Source organism: Puma concolor, chromosome D1 (assembly GCF_028749965.1).
Source record: "Puma concolor isolate L17-30 chromosome D1, mPumCon1.1.hap2, whole genome shotgun sequence".
Classification (NCBI taxonomy): Eukaryota; Metazoa; Chordata; class Mammalia; order Carnivora; family Felidae; genus Puma; species Puma concolor.
This window is the reverse complement of record NC_141676.1, coordinates 4,856,508-4,878,195: the sequence shown is the minus strand read 5'-3', so window position 1 is coordinate 4,878,195 and position 21,688 is coordinate 4,856,508. Positions and strand designations below refer to the sequence as shown.

Sequence of the window (21,688 nt, the reverse complement as noted above, 5' to 3'; positions counted from 1 at the left end):
CACCCGGGAAGGGTCCTTCCTGGCAGGAAGGGACAAAAAACCCACTGAATTTGGAAAATGGGACTCTTGATCATGGATGCTTTTGGAGTGGGGAGAGGAAGGAGATTTTGATCAAAAGGGTTCCCCCTTTTGTGAGACTGAATAAAGAAAACCTCACGTAAAATAGGGGAGGGGGGGACCTCTCTGCCAGAACACTCCTCCTCAGTTGCAGACCCCACAGGAAGCCTCTCTCTTTTTTTTTTTTTTTTTACTCTCCCAGCAGGAGGAAAAGAACCATTTTCTCCTCTCCTCCTCCAACAGCCCAGCCAATGAAAATCCATCACCCCCTCTTTTCTTCCAATAGAGTTTCTTTGAAAGCAGCCCCTCTCCGCTCCCTCCTGTTTCTCTAAAAAGTAGAGTTCCTGTCCTTTGTTCCCTGGACTTGCCCGTGGTTTTCCCATAGCTTGCTTGTCCCGAATAACACTTCTCTGCTGTTCCCGAATAAACCCATTTTGCTGGTAAAATAACCGCCTGTTTTGTTTTTCTGGTCGACAAAGGCTTTGTGCCTCTGAGGTCTGTGAACCAAGCGGGGAAAGCAGCTGCGGTGGGCAAACGCGAAGGGCTCTGGAAGAATCTGGCCGCTGGTGCGCTGGCGCTGGCCGGGGAGTCATCAGCGCCCGGCCGCTGTTGAGCACAAACTTCGGGCCGCCTGTAGGGGGCGGCGGGCGGGCTGGCAGGGCCTCCGGCCGGTGTGACGGTGGGCTGGGGGCACCCGCGGGGCTCGGGACCGGGAGCGGGGCTTCCGGGGCGCCGTGAGTCAGCATCGGGGTGGAGCGGGACGGGGATGGGCGGGACAACCCTTATAAGGCTGGAGGCCGGGCCGGGCCTGAGCTCCACCGCCGCCTGAGCCGCCGCTGTCCGCGCTGCAACCAGTGAGTCCCCCCCGCTTGGGCCTCCGGGGGAGGGGGGGGGGGCGCTTCCAGAGGCCTCGGGGCGCTCCCGGCTGGAGGCCGGACCCTCCCCCCCCCCCAGCTTCGGACCAGAGTTCCTGGAAGGCCCTGCACCCCCGCCCCCCTTGCCACCCCCGCGCCGGGATGGGGATCCAGGGGACCCACGACGCCAGCGGCGCGCGGTTGGCTCTCCGGGGCGGGGGCGGGGGGCTCGGCGCCTCCAGCGCAGAGACCTGCTCCCACGGTCCCGGAGCGCCCAGAGCCGGCAAGGGGACCCCAGGGAGGACGGATTGGCGCTCTCTCCCGTCCGTAATCGCCTCCTCCCAGACCCTAACAGACTTCTCTCCATACGCTCCAGTGCCGCCCTACACCATTGTCTACTTCCCGGTCCGAGGTAGGTGCCCTGTGACTGGCAGCCGGGGGAGGCAGAGGTTGGGGCTGCAGCCCACGCCCCTCGCCCACCTGGGGAGCACCCCAAGACCCCCACCCCGCCCCTCCATCATGTGGGTACTAGCTGGGGCCTCCTTCCCTGCTCCCCTGCGCTCCCTAGGCCCGAATATCCGCTCTCTCCACCTTGGCCCGTCCCCTCCCTAGTGTCCAGCGGGGTCGTCATCGGAGTCCCTGCCTCCACGGCCCCTCCCCAGGGTGCTCTGAGGCTGGGGTCTCCCTGCATCCCCCCACCCTGTCCTCCCCTCCCCCAGGGCGCTGCGAGGCCATGCGCATGCTGCTGGCCGACCAGGGCCAGAGCTGGAAGGAAGAGGTGGTGACCAAGGAGACCTGGATGCAGGGCCCGCTCAAGGCCTCCTGTGTGAGTGGCTGCCGTGCCCAGAGGGGGGCCAGGGGCTGGGCAGCTGGGGGGGGGGGCAGCCAAGCTCCGCATCTCTGACGGAGCTGTGCCGCCCCCCACCCCCACCCCCAGCTGTACGGGCAGCTCCCCAAGTTCCAGGACGGAGACCTCACTCTGTACCAGTCCAATGCCATCCTGCGACACCTGGGGCGCACCCTTGGTGAGTCTTGAGGCTGCAGGTGGCAGGGCGGGGGGGGGGGGGGGGGGGAGGGGCAAGCATCAGCCAGTGTTCCCACACATCTCCTTGTTACCCCCCTCTGAACCTCCTCCGTTTAAATCAAGCTGCCTGGTGAGCCCTTTGGGATGGTGGAAACAGAGGCACGAGGAGGTTATCTAACTTGCCCCCAGTCAAGCCTGGGTCTGCCTCCTGCTGAGCTCTGAGCGCCTACCGTGCGTCAGGACCGGCCTTCCGGCCTTCCTTCTCCACGGCTGTGCCCACAGGCCGCCACATGGCCTGCCAGTGGCATGTCAGACACCCAGTCATGCTTTGGCTGACTTTCTCCCCAGGGCTATACGGGAAGGACCAGCGCGAGGCAGCCCTGGTGGACGTGGTGAATGACGGGGTGGAGGACCTTCGCTGCAAATACGCCACCCTTATCTACACCAACTATGTGAGCCCGGGCGCCAGGGCTGGGCACGGTGGAGTACAAAGAAAGGCTTGCCTCCCTCCGGCCTGGGAGGGCTGGGCTTCTTAGTGGCGGGGGAGGGGAAGGACCTGTAGCCAGCTTCTGGAAGCAGGTGCTGGCCCTTTGAGGTGCAGAAAGTATCCTGACTTGGAGCACATCTGAGGACCTGGGGCCAATTTCGCAGGGCGTGTGTGTGTGGCCGTGGGGGAGGGAGAGGGAGTGTGGCAGGAGTTGGCACTGGAGGGGCAAGAGGCCCAGATCCTCGGGGCCTCGAACTGGCTGGCTGGATAGTCCTCTGATGGCAGTGGGGAGCCATCGAGGCATCTTAAGCAGGGCCGGGTATGGATGTGAGATCTAGAAGGATCTTCCAAGACTTCTGGAGTTGATTGGTGGGAGACCACGGCAGAGGCGGAGGGGGGGGGGTGGGGTAAAGAAGAATCCACGGCTGAGCTGGACAAGATGTGGTGCGGCCCTGGGGATGGGAAGTGAGCAGGGGGGCACTGGGGCTCCGGCCTGGGCGGGTGGTGATTCACGAAATAGGGCAAAAAGAAGGGGGTGTCTCAGGGCTGGGGCAGAGGCTGGGGTGGGCCGCAGCGTGGGGGTCAGGAGGGTAACACGCGGTGGTGTCTTTCTGGCAGGAGGCAGGCAAGAAGGAATATGTGAAGGCACTGCCGGGGCACCTGAAGCCTTTCGAGACGCTGCTGTCCCAGAACCAGGGGGGCCAGGCCTTCATCGTGGGCGACCAGGTGAGCGTCTGGCTCTGTCCTGCCCCTCTGCACCATCCCGTTCTGGCGGAGGGGAAACAGGTGCAGAGGGAACTCAGGAACCCGTGGCTCAGCAGAATGGGGCGGACTTAGGGAAAGGCTCAGACTCCTTGGCTCCCACGCTCCCGCCTGCTGAGTCCCTTGCCCTCTGCCCTGCAGATCTCCTTCGCGGACTACAACCTGCTGGACTTGCTGCTGATCCACCAGGTCCTGGCCCCCGGCTGCCTGGACTCCTTCCCCCTGCTCTCGGCCTACGTGGCGCGCCTCAGCGCCCGGCCCAAGCTCAAGGCCTTCCTGGCCTCCCCTGAGCACGTGAACCGTCCCATCAACGGCAACGGGAAGCAGTGAGAGTTTGCAGCACCCTCGGCGGGAGGTGGGGGCTGCCTGCCTCCCTTTCCTGGGGACCAATAAAATTTCCAAGCGAGAAGCATTGCTGTGAGCATTCAGTTTCCTGGGGAGGGGCTCTCACATCCTCAACAGTCAGGTTTGAGGGAGGGATGGGGCAGCCAGCTAGGACGCTTGAGTCCTAAAACACATGGATGTATCTTCTTAGGGCCTTCAACCCAGTCTGCTGAGCTCCAGGAACAGGAATAAAGAGACCGAAAAAATTAAAAAAAGCAGTAAGAGAAATGAACTACGGTTTCTGTGCTGGAGATGCCCACAGTCTAGAGAGAGAGAAGAGGCTCACTTAATACAAAATGCTTTCTGGTTTCAGCAGGGCCACCTGCCACAAGGGCCTCCACCCGGGGCGGCGGAGCCCAGGAGCCGAGGGGCCCCTGGGGAAGGGGGCTGAGGGTAGGAGCTGAGTAGCTGTGTGCGGCCCAGGCTGGGTCAGTGCGAGGAGGGGCAGTCACTGCTGTTCCGGGGGGGCCCTCCCGGCTCCCCCCTGCGTCTCGGACACAGGAGCAACCCTGCGCGATCCGCTGGCTCTCCCACCGCCTTGTCTCACCATCCACATTCCCCGGGCAGAGAGTGACATGCGAAAACGACCCTTGCCAGGGGGAGGGGCCTCTGACGCATTCCAGTAGGCGGTGGGCTGGGCGCAGTGTGGGCAAATCAGTCCCGGGGCGGCCGCTGCCCATGCGAGATCCCAGCGCTGTCCTCCCCAGCCTCCAGGACAGGTGATGGCAGCCTGGGCCCCGTGTAAGGACGACGTGGAGCAGAGCCCCCGCTAAAGTGTGGCGAACACGTGATGTGATTGAGCAATGACCCTGCGGTTTTACGCTGCTGGCATTTTAGAGCTGTTGTTACTACAGCATAATCTGACCCATCCCGTCTGATCTCTCCTTTGTTCTCAGGCTAAGGGAATCTGGTCAACTCCCAGCGTCATCCTGCCTCTGCAGGGGATCGGGGAGGGGTTCAGAGAGAGGGCCGTGGGACTACCCCCCCCCCCCCCGCCCGCCCCACGCTGAGACCAGGCCCCTCTGGCTCCCCCAGACCGGACCCTGAGAGCGGTCAGTGACGGTCAGCTAGAATCCCCTCATTTGGTGGTGGAGGAAGACCCTGAGCTAAGGGAAGCCTCTGGAAGCTGAAGGGCGCAGCCCTCTCCTTGGCGCGGACATTCGGCAGCAGGCCAGAAGGTGGCACAGATAGGTGGGCCCTGTCCGAGGACCGTGGGCACACTGATGGTGCTCCTGCGGGGCAGCGCCTGGGCCCGGCCGGGTGATTTGGCCCCCGGTGGGGGGAGAGCCCAGGGGGATTTCAGAGCTAGGCCGGGCCCGCTCCTTCCGCCCTTCCTCGGGCAGCACATTGCCCTCGCACATCTTGTCCTCTGCATCCCGAAGAGCCCTGCCCCGTGGACCGACGGAGACCGGTCTGCCCTCCTTTTTCCTCCACATCAGCACCTTACGTTCCTCTTCTGGGAGCCACGGGCCTAGCTGCCTTCTAGAGCAGCAAATGGCAGTGAGCAGTGCTCTTCACTCAGACTTGCTGGCGAGGGGGTTGGCTGCTCACTTGTGTTTGGCAGAGACTCAGCAGGCAGGGGAGAGGGAGGGCTTCGTGCGGGGATGAAGGGAGGCTTCGGGTGCGCCCTGAATGGAGGCTGCTGGCCTGGGGAAGCAGTGAGCGGGCTTGGTAGAACTGGGGTGGGGGGGGGGAGCAGAGGTGGCTTTTTCTGGTTGGTCTTAAGTAGGAAAAAATAAAAACTGGGGAAGCTATCACTTGTGAATGAAGTCCTGGACATTCCGGGCAATTGTCACCAGGCTCGCTGCCTGGCTTCCTGCGTTGTCCCCTAGAGCTAGCAGTCTGACTTCCCGCAGGCGCGCCCCACGGCCGCCGGCTTCCTGGCTGGTTATTGCAGACAAGAGGTTGGTTTTCTGGGCGGGCTGCGGTGGGTCGCGGGGTCAGAGTTCTGTTTTCCCCTGTGGTCTGGCCACTGTCTGTTGCGTTCCCAGCCTCTCGTCTTTCTGGAGACGGGGGACCCCAGCCAGTGGAAGCCTCTTCCTCAGGCACTTAAAGCCAAGCGGAGAAGCATCTTGCAGGGAGAAAACAGGAGCCTACACATCGTCCTTTTGAGGAGCCGCTCCTGGCCGTTCTGAGCCCTGGGGGAGCCCGGCCACCTGACCACGAGGACCGGTCTGGGTCGCCCATCGGAACACCAAGACAGAGGTGGTGTGCCAAACGGCACTGTCCCCAGGCACGTGGTTCCTTCAGGACCCGCTGAGATGGCCCTGAGGCCCCGGGAGATCCCAGGAATTTGGAAGAGGCCAAGACTGGGGGCCTGGCACGAGGGGGCTTTGGCGAAGAGGTTTAAGAGTGGGTCTGTGGGAATGCCTGTCCGGAGGATCTGGCTGCAGAAAAAGCCACACAGCTGGGGCTGGTGACCTCCCTCAGGGGCTGTCGCTGCATCACCCTTCCCCAGCAGACCCCGTGCCCGTTAGGTGGGTCTTCGGGCACCTGTGGCAACTAGCAAAAGCAGCAGGTCTTCACTTGGCCCCTATTCAGTGGGTGGGGCTGCGTAGCCTGCGGGCCAGGGGACGGTCCTCATACTCAAACCTTAAGACCCCCTGTCCAGCCCTCCAGCCCAGCTTCTGGAGCGTGGGCAGAGGCCCACAGCCCAGTGGAAGACTGGAGGAATCCTCTGGGAGAAGCGGAAACTGACATTTAGGGGCCCTGGTGACAGGGTCTGTGTTTGATAAACCCTCAGCTTTCCCGCTCACCCCTGACACGACAGATATCAAAGGACAACAGATAATTGCCAGACAGTTGAGAGAACTCTCTCACGTAAAAGAGAGACAGCAATAAACGGGGAAAGAAAAAGAACTCAGAAAAGATAGGGGCCGTGCAGGTGGTATCAGAAAAATTCAAATCAGCTTTAATCATTATCTTCAGGGACATAACCAAAGGTGTTACATCCAGGAGGTAAGAAAGGGAGGCTATTGTAATGTTTATTTATTTTTGAGACAGAGAGAGACAGAGCATGAACGGGGGAGGGGCAGAGAGAGAGGGAGACACAGAACCCGAAGCAGGCTCCAGGCTTTGAGCTGACAGCACAGAGCCCGATGCGGGGCTCGAACCCACGGACCGCGAGCTCATGACCTGAGCCGACGTCGGACACTTAACCGACTGAGCCACCCAGGCGCCCCAAAAGGGAGGCTATCATAAAGAATACTCAGGAACTCTTGGAAATTAAAAATGAGATTGCAGAAATGAAAAAATCTCAAGATAGAGTTGAAAAATACGCATGAAAATAAAAAAAAAAAAAGATAAAGGCATGGAAAGATAAGAATAACAGTATTATTCCAGGAGGTCCAGAGAGAGGGAGAAAGAAGAGGGTAGGAAAAAAATAGTAAAATAAAAATAACGCAGTAAGTTTTCCCAGGACGGAAGATGGGCTTTCGAGCTGAAAGGCACGATGAGTGCCGAGCATGTTGACGAAAGAACCACAAAGCAGATCATAAAATTCCAGAGTCGTCGGGAAGGAAATGAAGACCCTGCCTGCAACCTTCCAGAGGGAGAGACAAACACCACACCCAGGGGATAAGGAATCTGGGACCGCGTCGGATAGCTTGTGATTTTGACACGTGTTCACAAGTACTTTATGCTCTGGCGTCTCTATGCCCTCCTTGTGGCTGCCTGGATGAAGACGGTGGAAGAGACATTGTGGGGCTTCTTAGGTTGAGTCAGGAAAGGTCATGCAGCTTTGCAGTTTCCCTCGGGGACAACTGACTTCAGTCGTTGTGTAAAAAATCCAGCTACCCTGAGGCTGCCACAGGGAGAACCCCACGTGGAGAGACCAGAGAGGGTAGAGGGGGGCAAGTGAAGGAGGGAGAGAGAGACACCCCAGCCAGACAGTGAGCCACAGCTGTTTCGGACTCCGGCTCATCCTTCAGCCCCACTAGGTGAGGGAAGAAGCCCTCAGAGTGGCCCCAACAACAAGTGCCATCTGACTGTGGTCACGAGACCCTGAGTGAGAACTGGGTAGGCCCATTCAACCCCCAGATTCATACTCTGACAAGGTGTCCTTGGAAGGGGATGAGAGAGAGAGAGAGAGAGAGAGCATGATGAAGACACACCTGCTCCCTGCTGTCCAGACCTGGAAGTGACACTCTTCACTTCTGTCCCATTCAGATGCAAGGGGGTTCTGTGCCCAGGAAAAGGAAATGAGTTTGTGATAATCTAGTCAGGGTCTACCATATACAATCACAGATGCACGCACGTATAGGATGTGGACATGTAGTAGCAGTGGCATCATAAACAAGTTTGAAAAGAAGAATTATTTAATATTAATAAAACTAATACATCGTATTGAGGAAAAGTACTGGATCCTTACCTCACACCATATACAATAACATCCAAATAGATCAGTGGTTCTCAATATGTGTGTGTGTGTGTGTGTGTGTGTGTGTGTGTGTGTGTGTGTGATTTTGCATCCAGGTTACATTTGACAATGTCTGGAGACATTTTTGTTGTCACAACTTGTGGGGTGCTCCTGGCACTTAGGGATGCTGTCAAATGTCCTATGATGCACACAGGACAGGTGCCCACAGCAAATAATTATCCAGTCCCAAATGTTCAATGTCAAGAATGAGAAACCCTGAAGTAGGGTTTGTCTACATGTGATGAGAAAAATAAAATATTAACAGAAAATAAAATATTAACAGAAAAAAAAAAAGTAAGAGACTCCATGACCTCAGGCTTGCGATGACATTTAAAAAAAATTTTTTTAAATGTTTATTTATTATTGAGAGACAGAGAGGGAGATAGAGCATGAGCGTGGGAGGGGCAGAGACAGGAGGAGACAAAGAATCTGAAGCAGGCTCCAGGCTCTGAGCTGTCAGCACAGAGTCTGACGCGGGGCTCAAACTCACAAACTGTGAGATCATGATCTGAGCCGAAGTTGGACGCTTAACCGACCGAGCCACCCAGGCACCCCTATAAATCTCTCTTAAGATGTCTCATGTGAAAGAAGAAATCAAAACCAAAATTGCAAAATTTCTAGCAAACTGTGATAAAGCACCATATTTCAGAAACACTGGGTGGCTCTTCTCGATTCTGCTAGCTTTATAATTAGTCTTGCTGTCTGGTAGGGAAGCTTCCCCCCAGCCTTGTTCTCCTAACCTGGCCTGGCCATTCCCGACCCTGTGTTCTTCTATATAGATTTTAGCATCCGTTTTCCCAGTTCTGTGAAAAACTTTGACGGGATTTTGATTGGAATTCAAATGTTTTCATAGATTAATTTGGAGAGACATGACATCTTCATGATATCAAGTCCCCCCCCCCCCACCTGGTAAAGCCCCCTGAGCAGCAGGGGTGCTCGCTGGAGGCAAACGTGTGGGATTCACGAAGAAGGAAGAAAAACCATAAATACTGGCTATGGTGTCACGACCTGTTGCAGCAACAGGGCTCCCCTGCCACAGGTCCTTTGTGGCCAAGAGTTTTGTGTATCGGGAGGAAAAACATGTAACAGAAGATGAACAGTTCAACCTGTTTCCAATAATAAATGTCTGGCGGTTTTTTTTTTTTCTTTCTCTTTTTGCTGATGAACAAGATAGAGCATTTCTAAAAACCGAACCCTTGAGGGATGGGGAAGATGAGTCTCATGTTTCTAAAAGCTTGGGATTGGTTGAGCGGTGTGTGAACTCTTCCTGGTGTCTGTCACCCCAAATAGCCATCAAGGGCTACACTGGGCAGAGCAGAGACAAGAGCTTTTGTGCGAGGGGACAAAGGGGCTGTAGGCAGGACTCCAAGGGATGATGTGGAGTGGGCAAACGACCAACATGGAGATGTTCCAGACTCCTAGACCTTATGTGCTGGGCATCTGACCGTGGGTGTGCTGTGAGGGGGGGGCCGGGAGGGGTGGGCTTGTACTGGTGCTTGGGACCTGTGCCCAACTGAGAGCTGATGGGTCCCCCACAGGGGAGACCGCAGTGTCCAGTGCTTCAGAACCAGAAGAAGCCAAAGAGGGGCCCTGACACATTGGCAAGCTGACAGGGAGTGGCTCTTGCTCACGTCAGGACTAGAGTCTACAGGGTATGAGAGGCATCCTACGCTGGGGCACAGGGAGGGAGACCCGTGTTAGACGCGTCGTCAATTGTGCTGCTTGCCTCAAATGCACTGACCTGGTCCTGTGTGTACCCCCCTGGCCATGACCGATCGACTTTACTTTCTAAAGTTTAAGTGAATGGGAAAAAAATAGGAAGGTAGCCAGTTCAAGGTAGCAGACTACAACCAGAAATCCATCGTGTCCTTCTCAAACGCATTAAAATCAGAGGAGAAAAAAAATGTTAATAGTTGAATGCCACACAGATACAAAAAGGGAATTCTGTGTAGGCTTGAAGTAAACCTCTGAAGGAAAAGCAACAAAAACAACAAATGAACAAGAAGAAGCGTGTAGTCTAGCCAGGAGGGGGGGGGGGGGCGCTGAAGGCTTGTATCTCAGCCAGGAATACAGCAGGCTGAACGCACAGGGCTTGGGGCCAGGTCCTCAGTCTGTACTCAGCCCTGGAGAACAAAGCTTAGAGGTCCCCATGACTGAGGCCAGGTCTCCACTGGCAGCACAAAGCAGGGGACCCATAACGCCAGGTCACAAATGGGGCCAACCCAGAAAACAGAAGGACAGAATTTGGGAGGGAGGCATGCACAGAGGGAGGCAGTATACTCTGTTTTTGTTTTAGTTTCATACTCAGCAGGATAGACTCTTAATTAGCATTTCCTGAAAAAGAAATTTATGTATGACTGTTAAAAATGCAAGGGGAACTGCTAAAAATAGAAACAAAATGCATAACTTCCAAAACAAGAGTGGAGAAGGAAATGGCACAAAGAAAACACAGTTAATTCAGCAGAAAACCAAAAAAGAGAGGGAAAAAGAAATAAAGAGAAAGAATGCTAAGTAGAAAACACAATATAATATTGTAATACCAATAAACGTAAATGGGTCAAACTTTTTAAAAGGCAGAGGCTAATTGGGTTAAAATAAAACAAAATGAAATTTAATTAGATGTTTTTAAAAAAAGTTTATTTTTGAGAGAGAGAGAGAGAGAGAGAGAGAGAGCTAGCAGAGGAGGGGCAGAAAAAGAGGGAGACACAGAATCTGAAGCAGGCTCCAGGCTCTGAGCTGTCAGCACAGAGCCTGACAGGGGACTTGAACCCACGAACTGCAAGATCATGACCTGAGCCAAAGTCGGACACTTAACTAACTGAGCCACCCAGGTGCCCCGAAAGCGATCCACTTTTAAGAGAACTGGACAAGATTTCCTGGAGGAAATGTAACTATAGGCCACCCTCCTTTATGAGCACTGATGTAAAACCTGAGCCAGCATTACAGTGAAAGAACAGAACGCATGACCAAAAGGTTTGTCCCTGGAAAATAAAAGCACGAGAACAGTAGACACACAGCACCACGTAAGGTTTTACGGAGATTAAAACATGTAACCATTACAATGATACTATGAGGTACAGAGATGTCAAGGAACTTGCCCAAGGCCACACAGCTGGTAGGCAGGAGAGCCCAAGATTTAATCCCAAGTGGCTACAATCTGTTCTAGCTGCCTCACTCCACCACACCTTTAGGTCAAACATAGTTTAACAGATTAGAAAAAGGATTGATGCAATGCAGAAGGAAGAAAAACAATATAACATCTGAGATGTAGAAGTATTCAATGAAACCGAGCACCCCATTCATGCATGATAAAACTGGGCCTTGCAAGGGAGTTTCCTTAATATGCTCAAGGACTCCACCAAAGGCCTTGGCAAACCTCCTAGTTACAGGGTGCCATGACAATCGTCACACTTAGGCGCTGTCTCAAGATAAATAGGCCAGAGTCCTCTGGATGTTTTCCCTTCCTGCCTGATGGGAGGGCAGCCCATTTCCAAGGTGCCCCTGGGCAACAAACCAAGCCACGCCCAGATCTGGGAGGGCAACTCAAATTTTATTGCCTGGACATTCCATACCCTTAGTGTGTTAGCAAGCTACTTGGAGGTTAAAGGTCATTCCTCTGCCTGCCGCAGAAAGACCCCTTCCTTGTTTGGAGAAGAAGACTTTGTAAGTAGAAGGCAATACAAATATCAGAGAAAAGCCTAGGCAGATACTCTTGTGAAGGTTTTGAGCCTCCAGCTTTATCTGAGACTGTTTTTTGTTTTTTTTTTTTTAAGCTTATTTATTTATTTATTTTAAGAGCAAGAGTGAGGGCGGAGAGGGCACAAGCCAGGGAGGGGCAGAGAGAGGGAGAGAGAGAGAAACCCAAGCAGGCTCCGCATTGTCAGCACGGAACCCGATATGGGGCTTGAACTCACCGACCGTGAGATCGCGACCTGAGCCGAAATCGAGTCGGACACTTAACCGCCTGAGCCACCCAGGCGCCCCCGGACAAACTTTTATATAACAGGAGAGTCCATTAAGGGGTCCAGATCAGCACTAATCAGGCAAATTGATGGTGCTCTATTCACACCAATGAGAAAATGTTATTAAAACAGAGGTCACAAAACGTAAAAGTGCAAGACATCACATAGAATTCCTATGTTAAAAAATGTGCACCGTTTTTAAAGAAAAAGTGCCATACGTTTAGCAAGGAACCTACAAGATCTGAAAAAATGAGGAGGGACCTCACACTCCTGGGTGGGGAGACTCAGTATTGTAAGGATGGGGATCTTGTCCAAATGAATCTATAATCCAGGGCATTTAGTTAAACGTTCTTCGGGCATTTGCTGTGTGTCAGGAGCTGCTCATTTGCTGTTCTCCATTCCAACAGATGCTCCTTGAGGGCACAGCTTCTCCTAATTTCCCATTAGGGGAAACTGAGGCACGGGTCATAAAATCACACAGGTAGTAAGTGGCGAAAGCAGGATTTTGAATCCAGATCCTTAACCTTGAAGCTCTGGTGTTACCTGTAGGTAATCATGTTTCTAAACCTATTTGTATCCATATGGATTAATCTCAAAAACATAGCGTCTTGAATGCAAAAAAGCAAGGTGAAAAACTGTGATCTAGCAAGATTCATGACTACATGTACGAAAGCACGAAACACTCGTATTGTTCCTGTAGGTAAATGCATGTACAAGTAAAGGCATTTTTTTTCTTTTTCTTTTTTTTTTTTAATTTTTCTTTTTTTACATTTTATTTATTTTTGAGAGAGAGAGAGAGAGAGAGACAGAGCACAAGTGGGGGAGGGGCCGAGAGAGAGGGAGACACAGAATCGGAAGCAGGCTCCAGGCTCCGAGCTGTCAGCACAGAGCCCGATGCGGGGCTTGAACCCATGAACCGTGAGATCATGACCTGAGCTGAAGTCAGTTGCTTAACTGACTGAGCCACCCAGGCGCCCCAAGGCATTTTTTTTCTTTAAAGGATTGGAAGAGGGGCGCCTGGGTGGCGCAGTCGGTTAAGCGTCCGACTTCAGCCAGGTCACGATCTCGCGGTCCGTGAGTTCGAGCCCCGCGTCGGGCTCTGGGCTGATGGCTCAGAGCCTGGAGCCTGTTTCCGATTCTGTGTCTCCCTCTCTCTCTGCCCCTCGCCCGTTCATGCTCTGTCTCTCTCTGTCCCAAAAATAAATAAACGTTGAAAAAAAAAATTAAAAAAAAAAATAAAGGATTGGAAGATATTATTGGACTCAAGCATTTAGCTCTGGGGCGGAAGGACTTTTGTGGGTTTTTTTTTTTTTTTTTTTTCCTGTTAAGGTCTACATTTTTAAGGATCAAATGCTTGTGAAGTGTTTTCAAATCACCTAGAAAACAGAGTGGGAACAAATAAGGAAACACGATAGTGGGTTTTAAGTCAGGGTGGTGAAAACATATTACTCCTTTCTTTTTGCTTTTCCATCTTAAATTCCTAACAGGAAAGACGTTGATTTTTTTTTTTTTCATTTTCCAATTACAAAACTGGATTACAATATGGAGTAAGCACCTCCCTTGAGAAGCTCTGTGCTGTGGGGTGGAGAAGAGAGAAGATCTGATCGTGCCGTTGTCACAAAGGACCTGTGGCAAGGTTACTAGAGATGGTGGGAGGTGACATTCAAAGGGCTCCTCAGGAGGAGAACGCAAGGAAGACGGATCCTCTGGTGGAAATCAGAGAGATCCTCTGTGTGGGGAGAGCCATCTGAGCTGGAGCCGGAGAAGTCAGCACTTGATCTTGAATGCCAGGCCAGGAGGCTTGGGCTTTGTCCTGAGGACACTGGGGAACCACCCCTCGGTGGTCTCAGGCAAAGGAGAGACAACATGGATCTGAGGTTCAATCCCACTCACCCCGTGGTGCAGAGAAGGAATCGGAGGGGTCGAGATGGGAGGCTGGGAGACCTCAAGGAAGCTTTGCAAAATTCCGGCTAAAAGCGAACCCCGGTCATGGACATGGGATGGGCAGGAGGGCACAGGAACAAGGAGCATTTGGAAGGCAAAGTTAGCCCAACACAGCAATGGCTTCTGGTTTGGAGGCTGGTTGGGGAGGCAGATGCGAGAAAGTGGCATAGGACGGGACAGGTGCGGAGGGAGAGGGGACGGCCGGGGCCTGGGATGCCTCAGAGGAGGGCTCTCTGGGAGGTGACACTGAGGGGAGCCTGGCAAGTAGTTGCTCTGGATGGGTGGGGACTGAGTGGGGGATCTCAGGTCAGGAACCCTCAGGCTGAGTTCTGGCAGCTGTGCTGCCCGGGGCAGGCCACTCTGCGTTGTTAATACATTCTGTCCTCTTTTGAAAACAGGGGTTCATCATTCCTACGCTCTGGGTTGTGGGAGGATTAAGGAGATAACACATGGCAAGTGCTTGGCACAGAGCCTGGTGCTGGATGAACAGGAGACCCTGCTCCTCACTCTCAGTTTCTCATCATCCCATGCCCCACCATCTCCCGTCCACGGCATCCCCAGGCGGCCTTCTCCCCGTGGCCTTGTGTTCCCTTGACCCAGTTAGGGATGAGGAAGGAATCCACCCTCTGGCTCCATCCTGCCCCCCTTCTCCTGCCCCATAGGGAGGGATCCATGGACTCAGGTCGCGGAGGCTGGGATTAGCTGTGTAATCCCCAGGCCTGTCTGGGCAATCTCTTTCCCTGCCCAGGAGTGGGGGTCCCCCGGCTGGGAGCCGGGACCGCTGGGCCCTGGGCCTGGTACTGCCCTACCCATCTGTGAGACCTCAGACAAGGTGCTGATGCTTTAGTACCTTTATTGGGAATACCACTGCCATCTTCAATGAAGGTCAAGGTCACACGCGTGTGGTTGTTCTGTGCGTTTGCTTGAGGGGGGGAGGGGGCACTCTGGAAAGGAAGAAAAGCTTTGATTTGATTCCAGCCCTACCACTCGGCACCCTCATGCCCATGGACGAGAGGGAAAACCTGCATGGGCCTCAATTTTTTTCACGTGTAACGTTAACTCTCTCCAAGGCTGCTGTGGGGAGTATCTTTGAAAATAAGGGCAAATGAGTTTCTAAACAGCAGGAGAGACCAGAAGGGATGATAACAGGAAAAGAGAATAGAGGAGCTGGACAGAGCAAAAAGGACATGCTTGTCACAGGAGCAGGGCAAGGTCTCAGAGCCAAAGGGTCCCAGAGAACGGATACAGACAAGAGTTAATCAGGCTTCCGCGACTTCGAGGGGAAGGCAAACGACACGTGACCTCCTCAGGGCGGAGGAGCACAGCCACATAAACGGCCCTAAGGTCCCAAGAAGAAGGGGTCCTGGGCAGGGGGTGCGTGCGTGATGGGGTCTGGGCCTGATGACCCTGCGGAGGGAGGGGCGGAGTCCTTAAATGCTAGGCCAGGGCGTGACTGTGAAGGCACTTAGGGGCCACCCCAAGATTTTGAGCAGGAGTGCCAAGGCCCGGGCTCTACTGACGGGCTAAGGAAGGAATGGCCGCGCGAGCTTAGCAGCGCCGGCAAGAGGACGTGCCACTCACCGGCCCATCTTCACCATTTCCACTCTCTCGGTCTCACCCCAACCTAAGACCTCCACCAACAATCCCCTGCCTGGCTCTGGAGCTGTCCCTGCTCTCTGCCGCTAATAAGCAATACTTCCCTGAGCCCAGGGGTGCCCAGAGTGGGGTCGGGGAGAGATCATCAGGCTTGGACTAGGGCAGAATAATTACAACGCGGTCATTAGGGTCGTCGGGCTGCAACCTGCCTGATTTCTCCTCCTCCCGCCATACACCCAGACATACAAGTGCACACTAAATGCAGAACCTGTAGAAAGTGGGAAACACCAGAACCCAGCAAACGGTGACACGCGACGTTTGGTTACTTAGGGTTTGAAAGTCTCGAGTCCGGAGGCGAATGCGAACAATCGGAGCAGAGGAGCGCGAGAGTAAGCGCCACCTGCACCGGTGGAGAGGTGGGCTCCGAGGCCCACGGGACTACATCTCCCAGCAGCCTCTCCGCCCTCCTGCGAGGGAGGGCGGCCGAGGGCGGGGCGAGAGCGGCGCAGGGGACCTTGGGCGCGCAGCCCGGGCCAGGGCGCGTGACGTTTTTCCTGTGCGCCGCCCAGCGCCTCGGTAGCGCCGGTTCTTCAGGCTCGGAACCGTGAAGGTGACAGTGGGAGGTGACTGAGCCGTCTCCCGCGATGCTGGCGGCACGGCGGCTGCTCAGCGGGTCGCTCCCTGCGCGGGTGTCTGTGCGTTTCAGCGGCGACACGGTGAGGCCCGGCCTGGCTCGGGCCAAGGGTGTCTGCGGGCCGGGTCTCTCTGTGCAGCGCCTCTGCGCCGGCCGTCCCTTGGGTCTGTAGTGCCTTCTAGAGAACCCTCCTCATTTCCCCAGCCCGACAGGAAGGTTGCCGCTCCGGCCTGGATGTAGAAGGGAACCGGCCCCAGTGGGAGGCTGACTCCCCCAGCCCTCCGGTTCCTTGGCTTGTCTTAGTTAACAGCCGGGCGACATAGCGGGAAATTTTGCAGGTGGCGAAGCATCCCTGTCTCGTTGTTTCCGTGCCCGAGCTTTGTAGAGCTTGAAGGTGCCTCTGCCCCATTTTACAGATGCAGAAAAGCTTTGGAGCGGATGTGCCTCTCCTGACGCCCCATCTAGCGCTCTGCTTCTTGTAGTGCCTTTTAGGGGGTTGGGAGTCTGGAAGCCTGGTACCCTTAGCTCTCAGCTGAGGTGCTGACCACTGGGTCATGTGGAATCCCAGACCCCGCCTTTCATCACTTTTATCCCAAGTGGGTCTCCCATCAGCTTTGTATCCCAGCCCCGGTGAAACGCTTCTTTTGCATCAGTAAACACATTTTGTTCCCAGCAGAGTTAGTTGTACAAGGCCTTGGTTTGACCAAATTTTGGGCCAGCAGGGCAGCCGGGCAAATGAATGGACACTTCACACCGGGGTCAGGGAGTTCATATGGCGCTGTGGTTCAGGTGTGGGCTTTGACCACCTGCACATCTGAGTTCAGATCCCAGCAGCTTTTGGTTGTGTGCCCTTCCATAAGTGCTGTTTGTTCTTGGCCTCAGTTTCCTCCCTTGTCAAATGGAGGAAATCATTCTTGTCTCGGGGTTATGAGGACGAAATGGGGTTTGGGTTGGAAAGTGCTTAGCCTGATGCCTGCTAAGCAGGAAGTGCTCACTAAAGTGATGGTGGTAGCTGTGTTGCCACGAAGGGTTCTGAGGCGTAGGCCCTTACCCTGTCTTCAGCCCAGCCCCGTCTAATCACGGGGACCCGAGAATCTGTAACATCTGGCCTGGCCCTTTGTGACCGCAGAACTGGGTCGGGCCTCCTGACCCTTTGTGTCCTCAGACAGCACCCAAGAAAACCTCATTTGGCTCGCTGAAAGATGAAGACCGGATCTTCACCAACCTGTATGGCCGCCATGACTGGAGGTGAGATGCTGCCCTTAGCTCGGTGGTCCTGGAGCAGAGCCTCGCCTTCAATGTCTTCCCCACTCTGTCCAGGCTGAAAGGTGCTCAGAGCCGAGGTGACTGGTACAAGACAAAGGAGATCTTGCTGAAGGGGCCTGACTGGATCCTGGGTGAGGTCAAGACATCCGGCTTGCGGGGCCGTGGCGGTGCTGGCTTCCCCACTGGCCTCAAATGGAGCTTCATGAATAAGCCCTCAGATGGCAGGTGTGTGTAGGGAGGTAGAGTTGGGGCTGCAGGAGAAACCTTGGGGGTGGCTGTGGCTTACCTGGGCCTTGGGGCTGTTTCCTTGGAAACTAAGAGTGAAGGAAACATCACCAGAGCTTAAGTAGGTGGGACTCTGTTCTCTCCGGGCTTCCTCGGGGGAGACTTGAGGGGTATAAGAATCAACACAAGATTTTGACTTAAGCAGACTCATTGGTCGATTCTGCCTTCTAATTATGTAGCCTTGGGCAGTCTCCTGGTTTCTTTGAACCTCAGTTTTCTTTTTTGTAAGTGGACGTTACATTGTGCAGGGATTAAAGAGAGTGTTCACAAAGCTTTTGCCCCTCACATTGGTCAGCACATAGAAAGCAAGTGATAAATGTCAGCTATTTCACCTCCTTTTGGCCCCAGAGATATGGCGGAGGTTCAGGAAGGTTCTTTGTGACCAAGAGCAGGATTTGGGCTCTTGGAAAGCACAAGGAGACGTTTGGACTGAGCATAACAAAGACCTTTCCTGTGGTCTTAGCCACCCAAAGGCGTAATAGGCAGTGAGCTCGATGTCATTGACTGTGAGCCAGCAGAGCCGCTAGGAATGTGTTGGGAGGACGGGGAGGGATTGGCTCTCGGAGGAGACATCTTTGAGGCTTCCTTGGGCGGAGTGGGGTGGCATGTAGCTGAAGGCCCAGCCCTGGTGGCCCTGTGGCCTTACGGATCTGCTGGAACCTACAGGCCCAAGTATCTAGTCGTGAACGCAGATGAAGGGGAGCCGGGCACCTGCAAGGACCGGGAGATCATTCGCCACGATCCCCACAAGCTGGTGGAAGGCTGCCTAGTTGGGGGCCGGGCCATGGGCGCCCGTGCTGCCTACATCTACATCCGAGGGGAATTCTACAACGAGGCCTCCAATCTGCAGGTGGGAAAGGGGAGGAGCCTCAACAGAGGAGAGGGTGCGCTCACATGCTTGCTTCCTGGCATGGTTCTTAGATTGTAGCCCCTGATCTGTCTGGGCTCGACCCGGAAGAGTAGTTACCCCTGCTGCATGCACTGTTAATGGAACGTGGCCCCCAGAGCCTCCTCTGGGCTCTTTGGACACGTTCCGAAGCCTCAACTCGGGAGGCTTTCCGGGCTCTCTGATTCCTGGGGCAGGGGTGGGCTTACAGGCATTTTTCCTGCAGAAGGGCCAAGGGGTCATTTCAGCGGTTCTCAGCTCAGTGATGCCTGTAGTGACGGGTCCAGGGCCAGAGTCTCACACCTTTCTGTTAGGCTCCTGTACGGCAGCGACGAGGGAAATGGAAACAGCACCTGGGACGGCGCCTGGCACATCGTAGCTTTGTGCATAAGTGTTATTACTACGTATTTAAAAACAAACCCCTAGGGTCTTTTCCTTTCCTGCAGAAGTAGGACTTGCTCATTGTAAAGATAGGAAACTGCACACGTACACAACACGCAGAAAAACCTCCCACAGATCCACCACCTGTAGGAAAGTGCTTATGAAAATTTTCATTATTCCCTTAGTCTTCTAAAAATGCATATAGGTGAAGAATTTGTTAAGTGTTGTTATTACAAAAGTAGCATAAACGTAAAAATCCCACCCCTCTCCCAGAGCATCCTCAGGTTATGTCCAAAGGGAGCTTTATCCCTGGGTTTTGGTGAACATGGGCTCAGTGGGCCTGTACCCCTCCCCAGCACACAGTGTTCCCAGGCTGGGGGGATGGTACCCTCACGTTTCTGTCCCACAGGTGGCCATCCGAGAGGCCTATGAGGCTGGTCTGATTGGCAAGAACGCCTGTGGCTCCGGCTACGATTTTGATGTGTTTGTTGTGCGTGGGGCCGGGGCCTACATCTGTGGGGAGGAGACGGCGCTCATTGAGTCCATCGAGGGCAAACAGGGCAAGCCCCGCCTGAAGCCGCCCTTCCCTGCTGACGTGGGTAAGACCCGGCCCGGTCCTGGGCCTTGTGCTGCATCCTGTGGAATCTCATCTGTCTTCCGGTCCCCATTGGTCATTCTTAGGGGATTTCTGAGTTCCTTCTGGACTGGGGGCCAGACACAGAGTAGGGTGGGTGACAATGTAGAGGTTCCATCTGTAGTCCCTCTCCCTGTCCCAGTCCTCAGGTCCTCTCTAGCCCCCCAGGGACTAAGAGTAGAGGGGTGAAAAGGCAATGCAGCGCCTGCTAGAGTTTGGGGTCCACAGGGGGATGGGAATGACCAAAGGGTGAAGGGGGGCTGTGCCACAGAGCACGACCCTGGGACAGACCCCACTGCTGGGAAACCTGATCTACCCTGTCCCCACCCTCTGGCAGCCACTGGTCTCATCCCATTCCTTTACAGGAGTGTTTGGCTGCCCCACAACCGTGGCCAACGTGGAGACGGTGGCTGTGTCCCCCACCATCTGCCGTCGTGGGGGTGCATGGTTTGCCAGCTTTGGTCGTGAGCGCAACTCGGGCACCAAACTGTTCAATATCTCTGGCCACGTCAACCACCCTTGTACTGTGGAGGAAGAGATGTCTGTACCACTGAAGGAACTGATTGAAAAGCATGCGGGTGAGCCAAGGGGCCAACCGGGGCCGGAGTGGGGCAGGATGTCCGTGAAGAGAGCCAGGGTGGGAGGCCGCGCTGGGCGGGGGCCGACAGAGGGCCTGGGCTCAGGACTACTCAGGTGTGGCGGTCCCAGCCCTGACCATCCATCCTTTTGGGGATGGACCGGGGCCCCAGGGGGTGTCACAGGTGGCTGGGACAACCTCCTTGCTGTGATCCCCGGCGGCTCATCCACACCACTGATCCCCAAGTCCGTGTGTGAGACGGTGCTGATGGACTTTGACGCGCTGGTGCAGGCACAGACGGGCCTGGGCACGGCTGCTGTGATTGTCATGGACCGCTCGGTAAGGGCTGCCCACGCTCCCCACCCAGTCCCTGCCTCCTTGTGTCCACCCGGTCAGTATTCCTCCCTGGATCCCAGCTCTTGGATCCCAGTTCATGTGACCTGAGATACAGTCAGGTGGGAGAGAATTCCCCTGGAGAGAATGCCTAGAGAGGGGTCTGGGCAGTGCCGCGTGCCCAGGGACAGTGGAGGAGGTGGCCAGAATGCTGCTGGAATTGGGGAGGGGGTTTGCTGGAATTGGGGTGGGGGGACGGGGCGCTGCTCTGGGCGGGCTGAGGCTCTGGCCCCGGGTGACTCCTCACTGTCTCTTGTCACCCCAGACGGATATTGTGAAAGCTATCGCCCGCCTTATTGAGTTCTACAAGCACGAGAGCTGTGGCCAGTGCACCCCATGCCGCGAGGGTACGCACCCTGGGCAGGGCGGGGGCTTCCTCTGAGGCTCACCCTAGGCCTGGGTCAGGCAGAGGATGGAGGTTGGTTGGGCTCCAGACACTCAGTGTGCAGCTGCTGCTTCCCAGCCGGCTCTGGCCTCTCCCGGCCCCACCCTCTCTGTGGCCTGCACCCCTCGAGGGCCACAGGGGTGCACCCTGGCTGGCGTCATCGGGCCCTCTCTTGCTGCCACGGCTGCAGGTGTGGACTGGATGAACAAGGTGATGGCCCGCTTCGTGAAGGGGGATGCCCGGCCGGCCGAGATCGACTCCCTCTGGGAGATCAGCAAGCAGATAGAGGGCCATACCATCTGCGCCCTGGGTGATGGAGCCGCCTGGCCCGTGCAGGTACTCCCTGCCCTGCCGTGGGGCACTAGGGTGGGGGTGCTGAGAGCCTAGGGCGTTGGGATTTTCAGCTCCGCTTCACACGGTGCCCCCTACCCTCCCCCAGGGCCTGATCCGCCACTTCCGGCCAGAGCTCGAGGAGCGGATGCAGGGGTTCGCCCGGCAGCACCAGGCCAGGCAAGCTGCCTCCTGATCCCGCTGCCCTGGGCTGACGTCTGTCTGTCCAGATGGCTGGACAATAAAGCGAGTGCTGCCCGGTCTCCTGCTGCATCTTTTCTGTGGTCTTTCTCGTCGCTCTGCCACTGTGGCCCATTACTCGAGGAGGTCTGTGTCCCAGAGCGGGGGGCTTCCCATACGCCACGTGGGTCTCTTGTGGGGAGGGGGGATAGGTCAGCTCAAGGTCATGTCATGAGCCCACAGCTTGGCT

The 21,688-nt window shown here is 55.3% G+C and overlaps 2 protein-coding genes and 1 long non-coding RNA gene across 5 annotated transcripts in view; 2 read left to right on the top strand and 1 right to left on the bottom strand.

Annotated features, from left to right (window-relative positions):
• GSTP1 (glutathione S-transferase pi 1) overlaps nt 1–3,786 on the top strand; it is a 32,200-nt gene extending 28,414 nt beyond the window's left edge. The window contains exons 1-8 of one of the 3 annotated variants that reach the window (XR_015240686.1): nt 799–911; nt 1,288–1,323; nt 1,631–1,737; nt 1,849–1,936; nt 2,284–2,387; nt 3,041–3,148; nt 3,326–3,570; nt 3,625–3,786. Coding sequence is in view for 1 of the 3 variants with exons in the window: in XM_086676749.1 (XP_086532875.1) it covers nt 911; nt 1,288–1,323; nt 1,631–1,737; nt 1,849–1,936; nt 2,284–2,387; nt 3,041–3,148; nt 3,326–3,514 (633 nt within the window). In the remaining 2 variants the exon portion in view is untranslated. Of the gene's footprint in view, nt 1–798; nt 912–1,287; nt 1,324–1,630; nt 1,738–1,848; nt 1,937–2,283; nt 2,388–3,040; nt 3,149–3,325; nt 3,571–3,624 lie in introns of those variants that run through there. The other 2 variants (XM_086676749.1, XR_015240687.1) reach the window with 2 other exon arrangements.
• A 9,655-nt stretch (nt 3,787–13,441) lies between these two features.
• LOC147576341 (uncharacterized) lies at nt 13,442–15,907 on the bottom strand. Its single transcript, XR_015240685.1, has 2 exons — nt 15,756–15,907; nt 13,442–14,835 (listed from the first exon to the last, which is right to left on the bottom strand). It is a non-coding gene; the product is annotated as an uncharacterized LOC147576341 (long non-coding RNA).
• A 132-nt stretch (nt 15,908–16,039) lies between these two features.
• Nucleotides 16,040–21,521, top strand: NDUFV1 (NADH:ubiquinone oxidoreductase core subunit V1). The gene is made up of 10 exons (XM_025915502.2): nt 16,040–16,203; nt 17,287–17,369; nt 17,442–17,612; nt 18,339–18,522; nt 19,349–19,538; nt 19,939–20,151; nt 20,323–20,489; nt 20,809–20,890; nt 21,119–21,264; nt 21,368–21,521. Exons 1-10 carry the CDS (start codon nt 16,132–16,134, stop codon nt 21,452–21,454), a joined length of 1,395 nt encoding a protein of 464 aa, XP_025771287.1. The 5' UTR covers nt 16,040–16,131; the 3' UTR covers nt 21,455–21,521.
• Nucleotides 21,522–21,688: the final 167 nt, after the last annotated feature.

Coding starts and splice junctions, on each gene's coding strand:
- NDUFV1 (XM_025915502.2), top strand. CDS start 16,132: ATGCTGGCGGCACGGCGGCTGCTCAGCGGGTCGCTCCCTGCGCGGGTG. Junction 18,523..19,348: donor ACGAGGCCTCCAATCTGCAG/GTGGGAAAGGGG, acceptor TCTGTCCCACAG/GTGGCCATCCGAGAGGCCTA. Junction 21,265..21,367: donor GAGCCGCCTGGCCCGTGCAG/GTACTCCCTGCC, acceptor ACCCTCCCCCAG/GGCCTGATCCGCCACTTCCG.